At 44.5% G+C, this 14,588-nt stretch overlaps 1 protein-coding gene across 1 annotated transcript in view; it reads left to right on the forward strand.

Annotated features, from left to right (window-relative positions):
- Window positions 1–14,588, forward strand: part of ACMSD (aminocarboxymuconate semialdehyde decarboxylase) — a 739,737-nt gene that overhangs the window by 366,770 nt on the left and 358,379 nt on the right. The window contains exon 6 of the mRNA XM_069221357.1: window positions 3,372–3,465. Within this exon, the coding sequence (XP_069077458.1) occupies window positions 3,372–3,465 (94 nt within the window). The remainder of the gene's footprint in view (window positions 1–3,371; window positions 3,466–14,588) is intronic.

Genomic DNA, 14,588 nt, shown 5'->3' on the forward strand with positions numbered 1-14,588 from the left:
TCGGCATCCCTATATATCTATATTTATTAGACTCTAATTTCTCCAAAACTAAAATTAGTTGTAATTACGTTCAGCAGTTGGGCTGTATTCATGTTCAAAATCTTGAAAAATCCCATTGACATGTACTAGGGAAAAAGTGTTTTGGGACCCCTCTTTTTTTCAGTCCCTGCCTGACAGATCACTCTAAAACTTTCTAGAAAGCAGCTTAACTGACCAAAATATTAATTTTGAAAATTTCGTGAAGATTCATCAAGTGTCACCAAAGGTATTGGCAAAACAAAAAACACTAGGTCTATGGTAAAGAAATTCTAACTATAACTACCTAGTGGCGACATGCTACACAGCTAATCAATCCAAATGTTATATAATTGATGGCATATTCTATGCCATCTTTCACAGTCTCACTGCAACATTTGCAATAAAATTATTGATGAGATAACTGTGCATGGTGAGGGTGAGAGTTAGAAATACCTTAGGTTGTGAATTTTAGTTACTTGAAAGAACTCTAACTATAACTGCTGAATTTCTATGGTTTTGTACGGGTAACTTCAGAACTATAACCTCCTTGGAACCTCTGTTTTTTCAGAGAATATATATAATTAAAACAGCAATAAATGATTTTCTTTCACCTTATTTTCTATGGGGCATTATTTTAAGCTCCCACCTACATTATTTTCTATGGGCGTGTGTTTCAATACCTATGAGTGCCCACGTGTAGTATTGGAGTTACACCATGGCTGGTCTTGGGTACATTTATGGCAGTTTTGTTGGTCCTTTTTGGCTCTAGTAACTTTAGAAGTGCAGTTTGTGAACAGCAACGGAGTTGCTCTTTAGTAGGTGGGTTTTTTATTTGCACGTGTTTCACAAAACACATCCTTACCCCTCACTAAATCCCTCCTTAATCCCATCCCATTTAGTGGAAAGGATTCCCCATTTTCCAAGCCATTCCCCTGGTTTTTCCCACATTTGCTACTAAAACATTTACTTGTGTGTGTGGAGACCTCCACAACTGGGGTGGAAAACTGTGCATTGAAAAGATCGGAGATGTAGAGAAAGATCGCTGCACGTTAGTTTATTCATTGCATTTTGTAGTTCATGAGTAGCAATATTGAAGTACTACTAAAAGTACTAGAAAGAGCAGTTTGTGCATAGGCATCAATGAGCTCAATTTTCAAAACAAAATGCAATTTTTTAAATAGATCAGGTAATTTGCAAAATGCATAAAATTTATACATTCACATGAAAAAAAAACTTGGCACTGACATGGGTGCATTTATGGTCATGTGCTGAATCTGGAAGTAACCCTGAAGCAGCTATGAAACTGCCACTTGGAATTCCCTCGAGATTTGCTCAAATAAATGGGACATACATTGCACTTTAATTTATTTTCATTGAACTTTTAGTTTTTTGTGATAATGACGTGACACATTTTCAGGTCTTTGAAGGTAATACTGTACCTGGCACAAACTAATATCACAGTGTTTGTATTTACTAGGTGTGTCATTATTCTTTTGAGTTCTGCACCTCCGAATTAGAGATATCAAAGTAATACCCACATGTTTTTCCTTCTGTTGAGTTTAAAAACCCAGAATATTGCAGTTTTCCGCACACAAGTGTGTGGGTAAAGCACAGTATTTTCAAGCTACGTGTACTCCCAGTTTGTGTACAAACTCCTTTTTGCACCCACGTCAAGATAATGCAACCCCTGCAATAAGACCCTTGAGACCCGCACGGGTGAGTAGCACGCTTTATAAATAAGAGCTAGAATTACCATGCAGTGATTTTACTGCCTCACTGATGCAGTTTCGAGATGGATAATGTGTGGTATTCAGTGAACTATGCATTTTTTCCTTTTATGCACAGCTTTAAACGACCTCCATCATGATCTAAAACTGGAATCATACGTCTCAGTCTTACTCTGAACTTTAATTAATTTTTGGTCATAGATTGGTCTATCTCATTATCAAGATTCCCATGACCCTGATTAGTTATAGGTATAGTATAGATAAAGTTTGACAGACGGAGTAGCATCAGTTGGACAGCAAAGAAAACTATGCACACAATCCAATCGTACTCTTTCAGGTTTAGAGATAACCAGTAGTTATCTCCGAACCGTGAAAGGACCAGCCAACCCTGCAGTTTCCTTCAAGGTCCAAAACGTTTGGTGAATACCTGCTGTAGGTTTTGACAACCGTTCGCCAAACTTTAAACTTTTTTGTATTTCACAAACATACTTCCAAGGCTGGGGTTTCGTCTGGAAAAAAAACTAGTGATGTTATGAGGTCATATTTTTTTTTTCTTTCTCTCAGTGATGTAATTACTAGGGGTAACGATTAGAAAACAAATCACACAGTCAGCTCTCAGAAGAGTGGGCAGTGTGTTGCTTTAATCTGATGGCACCTGCTGCGGTAGGTCATTGGAGTAAGCTTTCCATCCACAGACCCAACCGGGGTTTCACCAACGGAGAGCTTACTGTCCGCTCATCTTTAAATAAGGTGGGTGGACCGAGAGGTCCAGTGTCCACAAAATGTAAATCTGACCCTATGTCTTTAATGCAGTATATAGGGGGTCATTCTGACTTTGGCGGGCGGCGGAGGCCGCCCACCAAAGTCCCGCCGGCAGAATACCGCTGCGCGGTCAAAAGACCGCCGCAGTAATTCTGAGTTTCCCGCTGGGCTGGCGGGCGACCGCCAGAAGGCCGCCCGCCAGCCCAGCGGGAAACCCCCTTCCATGAGGATGCCGGCTCCGAATGGAGCCGGCGGAGTGGAAGGGGTGCGACGGGTGCAGTTGCACCCGTCGCGATTTTCAGTGTCTGCGTGGCAGACACTGAAAATCTTGGTGGGGCCCTGTTAGGGGGCCCCTGCACTGCCCATGCCATTGGCATGGGCACTGCAGGGGCCCCCAGGGGCCCCACGACACCCGTTACCGCCAGCCAGGTTCTGGGTAAGGGGGTCGGAATCCCCATGGCGGCGCTGCTTGCAGCGCCGCCATGGAGGATTCCCTTGGGCAGCGGGAAACCGGTGGTACACCGCCGGTTTCCCGTATCTGACCGCGGCTGTACCGCCACGGTCAGAATGCCATGGGAGCACCGCCAGCCTGTTGGCGGTGCTCCCGCGGTCGTTGGCCCTGGCGGTCCATGACCGCCAGGGTCAGAATGACCCCCATAGGCTTGTTCTTTGGCTGCAGGTTGGGGGTTTGTGTCTGCTGTCACTGTAGCTTTCCCATCTTCAACTGTTTCTTTCGTTGTTATATCATATTCTTGAGTCAGAAGACAATTTACCTAGTAAGACATAATAGATTTCAGAAACAGTTTTGCTGATGGTTGTACTAGAAGTGATTCTGTATTCTTTTCCTTGTTTGTTTGTTTTTAGGCTGCAGAAGAGCTGAACTGTTCTATCTTTGTTCATCCCTGGGACATGCAAACGGAAGGACGGATGTCTAAATATTGGCTTCCATGGCTAGTAGGTTAGTGCACCGTTCTCATATCAACTTAAATATATTATTTGAAACTTTAAAAACACATCTAGATTGTACTGTTGTATTTGCGACAGAATGCATCTTTCTCCCTCATCTAATCAGTATAAAAACATTGTGTGTTACAACTGTCAATTTATGGCAGGCAAAGAAATACGTGTCTGCAATACACTTGTACAAATATACAAATGTGTATCTTCCTATTTAAAAATAGTAACTGTGGTCCAGATTCACAATAATGACTGTAAATGTAATTCTTTTGATTTGCATCAACATTAGGGGTAAATGTAATTTTTTTGAAAATCCTCAAAAACACCAAGGCGTACTTCAGCAAAGGATATACACACTTATGTATGTGGCATTGCTTTGCAAAGGTGCATTTACACTTGCTAACTTCCTTTCTTTTCTCCCCAGGTAAATCATTTTTCCTACAGATAAAGCATTTTCACATGCTCACCAATGTTGAGAGAGTTCACATTGTTCTCTCTATGGATAGGCATTCACTCCTCTTCCTGACAAGTGTATATATCATGTCATATCCAGGATAGGGATGAGCCAGGAAGAAAATGGCGAATACCTACAAATGCACAACATGGAATGACCACTCTCCACCCACTAGACAAGATTTACTCCCAAGTAAAAAGTAATCAACCAGATGTAATTATGCATGTGACTAGATCATCTAACAAGTGTAGATTCACAATTTCAGAATTCCAAACTTGAATTTCCACTTGCAAGTCACTCCATTTGTGCAGTTAATTTGAATATTGTGCAGAAATGGTTTTGTGAATCTTGCTCTGCTAGGTTCCTTCATATTGTGAAAGGCAATCCTAGTAAAAACAAACAAGTTGTACATTTGTAACTCAGAGTGTCACCTGTGTATAGAAGTGCATACTGACTCATGAATAGTACCACAAATATGCATGATAAAGAAAGCTTAACTACTGCGAGGAGCAATATTTGTGCTATTTACTAAGTGTATATCTAACTTTAAATATCCATTAGTTTTGGGGATTATTGATTTAGCTGAGAATCTTCACCAACCTGTGGTGGTGTGCTTTCTTGATGTCAAAAAGGCTATCGACCTACTGCAGTGGTAATATACAGGAATGCTATTAGAGGAAATAACTTTCCCTTTTAATTCCAGAGTGATAACATTTCTGTACCAATGCTCAGCTCACTCTGAATGGGAAGCTGATGGGCAATACTCCAATAGAGTGTGGCACCTGAAAAGGTTGCTCTCTATCCCCTTTGCTATTTTCTTTTTGCTATTGGTTACTGGCTACAGGACTTAGCGGTATTATTAAAATAGTGACATTAACTCAATATTTATTTTTGTTTGAGACACTTCCATGCTACATTTAGCCATCTTTTTAAAAACACAAATAATAATGAGATAATATCATCATTTGTTTCGGTATACAAACGACTGAGGGGAGCAAGGAAAGAACTCTGTGTTGCATTGGAGAAAGGGTGGTGCTTTTTGATTTACATTTTTAAAGTACTATCACTTAGTAGAAGGAAGTCAGCACGGAAAGACTACAAAAAAACACTATGGAAGATGAAGGTTAAAGAAACGGAAGAATGCTGGAAACATCTGGTAACATTGCTCCGTCTCACAAAAGCAGAGAATTTTGGGATTTCATCAGTACATTGCTCCTCGACTCTGAAACAAGTACTAACGTGATCTCTGCTAGTGTTTGGGAAAGGCATGTGGGAAATCTCTATGCAGACACGAAATATTCAGGGGATCAAGCTCACAATGCTGGTCTCAATGAATCGGATTAATTAGCCAGTAAAATTGGCCCTATCACCATTAAAACTGTTCAAACTATCCTTGGCAAAACAAGGCGGGATGGGGCCCCCGGCTCTAATGGCCTACCAGGGAGTATCTTCAGAGACGATCAAGCTTACTGGGGCGCACCCCTGACCGCTCTGTTCAATGATTGCTTATACTTTTCGGTCGTTCCGGCAGCTTGGAAGGGATCAGTACTTCAACCCCCCATTTATAAAAAAGGGAACACTACCTGCGATGAAAACTATAGGCTGATGGCAAAGCATATGCAAAGGTCTTACTACAAGAGTTAGAAGAATGGATCTCAGCAAATGGCATAATTCCACCTTATCAAACAGGTTTTAGACCCAGCTCCTCCATGCTAGACGATGTCCTGGCACTCTCATATCTTGGACAACATGCACTAAAACCAACACCTCCATCGCTCTTTGCATGTTTTAATGACTATAGCGCGGCTTTCGACGGGGTGGAGTGCACATCCTGTGGAAAAAACTAGCATCCTGGGGGTGTCCAAGGAAATTGCTAGCTTCAGTAATGGCCCTATACTCGGATATCTGGGCGAGAATAAAAATCACAAAATCATGCGTGGCAAGGAAGAGTTTTACCAACAAAGCCCTAAAACATGGCTGCATTATTGCCCCCAATCCCTTTAATTTATACACAGCTGACTGGGTGCTGAGTTGCTCAGAGGAAATACGTTTCCTCCGAGGCTGGGGCAATTGGTGCTCCCCATATTACAATACGCGGACGACATAGTCTTACTTGTCCAAACTCGGATTGGGCTTGTGAGGGGCCTGGACATACTTAATTACAATTACTTAATTACAAAGAAGTAGAGTAAATTGAAGGTTATGGAAGTCTCAGCCCTTGAGAAAGGCTTACAATTTTGGGGCCTGGATTTTTAGACCAATTTTTGGAAGGCGAATGGGAGAGCATCAACATGCAAATTCATCTCCCACTTTGTTGTCATCTTCAACTAATACAATATAACTGTTTATACCAGCTGTAGCTCATCTTAGAAATAATAAACAATCTCTGTCAGTCTCACCATTATGTCTGAAATGTATGTTGGCTGGGTGACATTGAAAGCAGTTGTTATGGGACTGCTCTGAAGTCAGTATTTAGCTAGATGAGGGACAAGTGATAAGGAGGAATAATTTGGATCTTTGCATAGGTGGCCTCGGCAGGTGGCTAAGGACCTATAATGGGGGAAGAAGGAGATATTCATTACAACACAGGAATGGAGATCTAAAGAGACCCCCTATATTATTAGAATAGATTTTCAAATTTAAAAGAACAATAGTGTTGGGAGAATTTCATCATATTAGAAATGGGCTACAGAAAAGATTGAGAAAAGGTGGGCTAGAACAGAATTAAATATTTGTCTCTCTTGACCGGATTACTGTTTATCTCTTACGGAGCATTTCAGGAATACTCTAAACGAGGTCAACAGGGAATAAGAGATATTAACATGACATGAATCAACATGTAATCAACATTTAATTTACACTATGACCAATTTGGTCACAAAATAAAAATTCAAATTAGAAATGAAGTTAAAGGGTTTTATTACAAAACAATACTCAGGTTAATCTAAACAATTCTCAGAAACAAGCTCTAGAGGTAAAGTAACACCATTGGGTGTCCAAACCTCTGGAAAAATTGCAGTCTCATTAACATCAAACAAACTAAACCTTCAGTCATTGCTATACAAAATAACAATACCAATACTTGGTGCTCAGAAAGTAAACTTTGACCAACAAGTCTAAGCATTAGTCCAAACTAAAATAATCTAAATAGCTAGCTAAAATAAAAGGAATCTTCCAAAGTCAGCATGTCACTAATTAGCATTGGATGGGCTACAAAACATATGGGAAAAAAGTAGAATGGAAATAAAGGACAAAAAAATTTTGGAAAAATGACATCTGGGGCAAAATGAAGCTAACTGAGTTTGTCAAAAAATAAGTAAAAAAGGAAGGTGTCAGCATTTCAAAGGCTTGGTCAGGAGTCTTCTTGTAGGTCAAGGAAAATCTAAAATCTCCCAGCAAACCATTTGGAAAAAAGCGGGACAAGGGAAAAGATGTCTGTACCTCTCAAAGTCTAAAGGATTCTACTCCTATCAGATAACTAAAATCGATTAAATCCTAAGTAAACAGTGATTTGCCCACTGGAAACGCATGTGGATCAGAAGATTTAATTGTTGAGTCCTCTCGCATCATACAACAGACATCTGCAACATACAGACAAGTTTGCAAGACCATCATGGGAAGGTATCCATTCTTCCTCTCCTGTCCAACTTTTGCAACAATTATGAATAGAACCAGTCTTCACATTCTCAGTCTCTCCATGTACCATCTCCAAGGTTAATTTCTCAGGCTCCCTAGAATAGCACATCCATTTCAAAACTAACATTGCATAGAAATGACATCTGTAAAGAAATTACATGTTAACAGAAAAGAAAAACAGTTTTCCCACATTCTATGAAACTAGGGCCTAGCAGGCCTCGCAGGCTAAACTAAAGTAGAATTAAAACGGCACACTTTATTCAAATATTCAGAACTTATAATCTTTCAAATATAAACCTGTCATTAATAATTCTTTTAAACTTCAAGTTGCAGTAAAATAGAAAGTGAAATAACTTGATAAATCATGTCAGTAAATATGATGGAGAACTACATTTTTCAACATTAACCTATGACATCTGGTGCACATGGGTTATGAAATTAATTATTGTTTCAATGATAACTATTCTCTAATAACATAAGGAAACATAGGAATTCAAAATAAAGAATTATATTTCAATTAATATGGTTATACCAAAAACATTTAAATTCTACACTATAGTGAATGCACCTCGAAGAGGACTTTTGGTGCACCACTTTTCAAATAGCTTCTTATCAATCCACACAATATAATATCAGTATTGTCACGTTTAGATCAACGTTGTGACGTAAAGGGTGCCAGCCAAATCTCAGCTGTGCCATTTCTTTTTCTTATGTTTATTGTTTTTTTTGCAATGTTTGTTACCCCTATTGACACACCTTGTCTTGTGTCCTAGTCAGAACCTTCCCAGCTTGGGTGTATCATTTGATCTTCTGGTAGAAGTACTCTGGATCTGCTACTTATGTACATCTAGGATGTACTGTTGATCTTAAATCAGTGATAATGTACCCAGGCCTCAATCTCACACCTGCCCAGGTCCATAACCTGACATCCCATGGTGTTCTTTAACAACTGAAGCTTTGACATTTATTTTCTGTGAGACCCAAATGCAAGACATTGCAGTAGTTAATACATAAATTAATTCAGTGTCCTACAACAGCTAAGGACCTCATTATTTAACTGGCTTTACCCAGCATTGCAGGTAAGAGTTAAGATGGGAGAACTCATATTGGGTCTAATTTCGATTCTGTGGGGGACCCAACAGGGATGCCAGCTTTCTCCTCTCATTATTGCTCTTGTGGTGAAGCCTTTATCTATTAAGTTACAGTCTGATGGCAAGGAATGGGGCATTCTGCTAGGAGATCGTACCCAGCCAGTGTCCTTATTCTCTGATGATATGTTGGTGTATCTGAGAGACATTACTGAGATACCTGCTGTTATTGCATCAGCTCTGAACATATTAGTTAGCATATCTGGTCTCAGACTAAATTGACATAAATCATGCTTGTTTTCTTTTATCTCGTACACATGAGGTACAGATGACCATTAGTAAGGAGTTGCTGTAATATCAGAGAGACATGTTTAGCTATTTAAGAATATACCTCTACCATCAGGAACAAGATTTACTAGACGGTGACGTCACCAAGATGGGAGCAACCCTCTACAGGCCTTCTGTTTGGCATTGCCACTATCAGCATCAGGCTGTATTGCTCTTTCCAAAATGGTTGTCCTGCATGGTTACTGGACTGTGTTAGCTATCTCCCATTTTATCTCTGAGAAAAATTATTTCGCACCTTAGACATCATGTTAAGGCAATTGATTTGGCACAATAGATGCTGTAGAGTGGCCCCGGCGAAGTTACAGCTCGAAACAGAGGTTTGGGAGCCTAACACATGAACTATTTACCAGGTAGCTCAGTTACAGTGGGTGCATTTTTGGCTGTCTGAAAGTCAATTTGAGGATATGACCAAGACGGGGCTAGTGCAGATAATATGCTTTTTCTCCATGCTAACAAATGCATCCCCTTCTCCCTTGCAACTACTGCATACGTCCCATGAGTGCTATCAAAAGGCTTTGTGTCTTACTGCTAAAGATGTTCCATAAATACCATATATGCCACTACACACGTGTTGACCTAAAGGACTGGAAAACAGCTGGTGCCTACATACCAGGGGCCCTATTATGTATATGGAACACTTTCTCAGTTTGCTTCACAGTTCACCATTCAAAAGGTGCACTGGGTGGAAACAGAAATTGTGCACTGTATTGCAAAGAATGCACTGTCCCCAGGGAAGCACTGAACATGTGATGCCCTTGGGATGCGACATTGAAGTGAAATACAAAGTTGCTTTGAAGCAGCCACTCTGTGATTCACTGCACAGGTAGTGGTGCCTGCACTTTGAGGAAGGGACAATGATCCCCTTGCAGGCAGGTGTAGTGAGTTACTGCACCCACCTGCAGGGGGATGTCTGGTGGGACCATGGAACCCTCTTTCTCCCCTCCAGAGGTCTGCCTTTAGGAGGTGCACTGAAATTCCACCTGTTGTTTGTGGCCCACGTTCAGTGCACTTTCTAAGGGTGTGTTTGCCTCTGTGCATGCGTCCATAATCGAGCCCAGGTGCAGGGGCAAAGTCATTCCCTCATTTGTATGGGACAACGCTCCCATCTGAATAAGGAAACACCCTTTCATAATAGCAATGGCACTACATATGCACAGTGCAGGCAGCATTACAGAAAAGATGCACAAATATCTGTAGAACCTTCTGTAATACCTTTGTGCCCCAGGGGCACACAAAGCAGGCACATACTCCTATTGTGGCCCCAAGGCACAATCTATAATATGGCCACAGGTGATCTCTCTTGTGAGAGACACCTTCTATTTAATATATAAAAATACATTGAGATCAGTTGGCAACTTACACAACTCTGGCTCACTCCCTCATTGTCCACTGGAACATCGGGGCTACGGAACCATAAACACACACCCTCATACAATGTCTCTGTACCATGGGCCAGTGTGTTCCATGGGAATGGGCGTAGACTTATTAGTTGGCTTGACAAGGCTATAGGTGAACATACACATACTTCTCTCACGACCCTACAGGTGGGAGACATAGAATCCCCGGGTGTTCCACAATAAATAAAGAGTCTGAGAAAATCCTGGCACAACATTCAGCAATATCCAGGAACTCTAGGTTCCAGTTCATGCAGCTCAGTATTCTATACAGGCCTTACCAGTCATCATCTAATATAAAGGATTTCTCAAACGCAAATGCCTGCTGTCTGCGTTGTAAAACTGAATGGCAAATATTGTGGTCATGTCCTTCTTTGTCACATTACTTGTGGACAGCTCAGCTTACACAGCTTACTGGATGATCAGCATTAAACACATGGGAGATATGAGGGCTGGGAGTTTCCCTCCGCAGTGGGAAAGTAGATCAAGGGGAATTTCTTGGGGCCTGATTTAGATCCCGGCAGATGGAATACTCCGTCACAAAGGTGACAGATATTCCATCCGCCGTATTACAATCTCCATAGGATATAAAGGGATCCTAATACAGGGGATGTGATATCCGTCACAATTGTGACGGAGTATTCCCCTCTGCCAAGGTCTAAATTAGGCCCTTGGTCTGATGTCAGTAGTTGCAAAGCATGCCATCAGATGCTGCTGGAAGGCCTAATACCTCCCTAGTATACATGAATTCTGCATCAAAAGTGCATGTTGTGGGTGGGATACACTGCTGATTGAATTTCAGTCTATTATTAAGGATGATACTCTCCAACCTTAATTGACACTATGGCCCTCATTGCGACCCTGGCGGTCGGTGATAAAGTGGAGGTAATACCATCAACAGACTGGCAGTAACTACCGCCAAATTATGACCATGGCGGTGATATCTCCGAAAGACAGCCAATGTACCACACCGACCACCAGGGCGGAAACAACAGTCACCACGGCGGTAGCCGCCTACAGCCAGGCGGAAGACGAAGTTCCGCCCACCATATTATGACATGCGAAACTGCCACCTTTTCGGGGGCGGTACCAATGCCATCAAATGCCTGGAGGAAACAGACCTCAGAAGTGAAAGGACTCATCATTGGAGACACAGGGAAGAACCACGGCGCCATGGAACCAGAACTGCAAGTCTTTACAATGATCTTCTACGTTATGCTCCACCACAAACACCAACGCCGGCGAAGCCAACAACGGTGAGTACAGCCGCCTAGCACACAAGGGAGGGGGGAGGAAAATAAGAGAGACACACACACACGCACCACACACACCCCATACACAGACACACCATACACACAACCAGGTGCACCCCAAAAACAATTTATCCCTGTAAATCAGCTGAATCATGCAAGGACAACAGGAATTGATTAAAGTGATTGTAATAGGATCAACACCAAAATTATTAAGTCGATATGGCAATGCAACATATATTTACAAATGTACAAAAATGGGACACTGCCCAGTCCACATTTCACAGGGGCCACATGGCCACAGTGCAAAGTCCAAGGCCCCACTCGATTCCTGCACCAATACGGAGAGAACACTGCAGGGGCATTAGTTGGCAAATAAGCAGGCATCTCAGGGGGAGGGCAACTCAGCCGGATGCAGAAACAAGACCACGGGTTCTGGCGGGGGCAACACGCCCATTACTCTGTCCTGGAGAGTGCAAGGCCACAGTCTATCAGGTGGGTGACTTGCCCACTGGTTCTGGAGGGGGCAACATGCCCATTACTCTGTCCTGGGGAGTGCAAGGCCACAGTCTCTCAGGTGGGAGATTTGCCCACTGGTTCTGGAGGGGGTAACATGCCCTGTGCCTGGTCCTGGGGAGTGCAAAGCCACAGTCTCTCAGGTGGGTGACTTGCCCACTTATCTTGGAGGTGGCAACATGCCCTGTGCTTTGTCCTGGGGAGTGCAAGCCCACAGTTTCTCAGGTGACTGTCTCTCCCACTGGTATTAGAGGGGGCAACATGCCCTGTGCTTGGTCCTGGGGAGTGCAAGGCCACAGTCTCTCAGGTGGGAGACTCGCCCACTGGTTCTGGAGGGGGCAACATGCCCTGTGCTTGGTCCTGGGGAGTGCAAGGCCACAGTCTCTCAGGTGGTTGACTTGCCCACTGTCTCTGGAGGGGGCAACATGCCCTGTGCTTTGTCCTGGGAGTGCAAGACCACAGTCTCTCAGGTGGGTGTCTCTCCCACTGGTTCTGGAGGAGACAACTTGCCCTGTGCTTGGCCCTGGGAAGTGCAAGGCCACAGTCTCTCAGGCGGGTGTCTTTCCCACTGGCTCTGGAGGGAACAACATGTCCTGTGCTTGGTCCTGGGGAGTAATGGGCCACAGTCTCTGGAGTGGGTCACTTGCCACTGGTTCTGGTGAGGCCACACAGCAGCCCATGGAGGCAGGATCATATGGAGTCCACCGGCAGTGATGGCAGCACTCTGGTGGTAGTTGTGGGAGGCTCCTGCTCAGCCCCTGCACCCTCTGTTGGCTACACTGTGGTGGTGGTGGTTGTGGGAGGCTCCTGCTCAGCCCCTGCACCCTCCGATAGCTGCACTGTGGTGGCTGTGGGAAGCTCCTGCTCAGCTCCTTCACCCTCCATTGGCTGCACTGTGGCGGTGGTGGTTGTGGGAGGCTCCTGCTCAGCCCCTGCACTCACTGATGACTGCACAAACACAGCTGGCGGTGGGGTCTCTGTGACAGCTGCTGGTGCAGGCTCCTTCCCCTTCTTGCTGATTGGTGCAGGCTCCTTCCCCTTTTTGCTGGCTGGAGCAGGCTCCTTCCCCTTTTTGCTGGCTGGTGCAGGCTCCTTCCCCTTTTTGCTGGCTGATGCAGGCTCCTTCCCCTTCTTGCTGACTGGTGCAGACTCCTTCCCCTTTTTGCTGGCTGGTGTAGGCTCCTTCCCCTTTTTGCTGGCTGGTGCAGGCTCCTTCTCCTTCTTGCTGACTGGTGCAGGCTCCTTCCCCTTCTTGCTGGCTGGTGCAGGCTCCGTCCCTTTCAGTATTTGTGGCCTAGAATCCTTTCCACCACAAGTAGGTGCTGATAAAACTGGGCCTGTGGACTGCTTGGCTGAGGTGCTTGGCTGGGTTCTTGATACCCTGGCCATATGTGCAGGATGAGGGGTGGAGGGGTAAGGAAAAGGTAAATGGTGGAAAGGAAAAGCTTTTTAGGGACATTGGGGTGGGAAGAGGGAGAAGACATGGGAGTGGAGGATGAGGGAGTGGTTGTTGGAGGTGCTTGCCTGCTGGATTTGGGTCCAGGTGCATGGGTTGTATGCTGTTGTGAGGTGGATGGCTGTTGGGTGTCCGAGTGCTTGCGTTTGTGTACTTTAGGAGGGGGGACAGACATGGTGGGAGAGGACACATGGGAGGTGTGCATGGATGTTGTGGAGGTGTCTGCCAGTGAGGTGTGTGTTCTGCTTGGTGTGGTGATGATGCAGGTACTGGATGATGATGTAGTGCATGCAGGTGTGAGTGTGGACGTAACAGGGTGGGAGGTGGAGGAGGAGGAGGAGGGAGAGACAGTGGAAATAGTGGATGTTGTTGTGTCTGCAAATGAATGGTGAAGTGTGGTGCTTGTGTTTGCCTATGACACTAGATGTTCTCCTTTGTGCATGCTCACCTGGCTGTGTGCTTGGGATGGGCTGGGGTTGAGGAGAATGGGACTAGGAAGTGGAAGTTGGAGCGGGAAAGGTTGAAACAGGGGCAATGGCTGCCATCAGAGAAGAGGCCGGAGCCTGGATCGATCTCTGTTGGGCCGCCAATCCAGTGTGAATGCCCTCCAGGAATGCATTAGATTGCTGCATCTGGGCTGCCAGCCCCTGGATGGAATTCACAATGGTTGAGATGGATCTCAGGAAGTCAATAGCCGCCTCACTCAGGGCAGCAGCGCTCACTGGGGCAGGGCCTGAGGTGACTGGGGTGAAGGAGATGCCCACCCTCCTGGGTGAGCGGGCACGGGCAACTCACTGAGGAGCTGCTGGGAGGGCAGTGCTGGTACGGGGGTGGCGGCTGTAGCTGGGGTGGTCACAGAGGTGTCGGCCACCAACAGGGAGCTCCCATCGGAGGAGGTATCAGAGTCTGTAATGTCCCCTCCAGTCTCCGCTGTGGTGCTCCCCTCGCCCTCTGTCCCACTGATGCCCTCAGCGTCGGTGGA

The sequence above is a fragment of the Pleurodeles waltl genome, chromosome 3_1, assembly GCF_031143425.1.
Source record: "Pleurodeles waltl isolate 20211129_DDA chromosome 3_1, aPleWal1.hap1.20221129, whole genome shotgun sequence".
Taxonomy (NCBI): Eukaryota; Metazoa; Chordata; class Amphibia; order Caudata; family Salamandridae; genus Pleurodeles; species Pleurodeles waltl.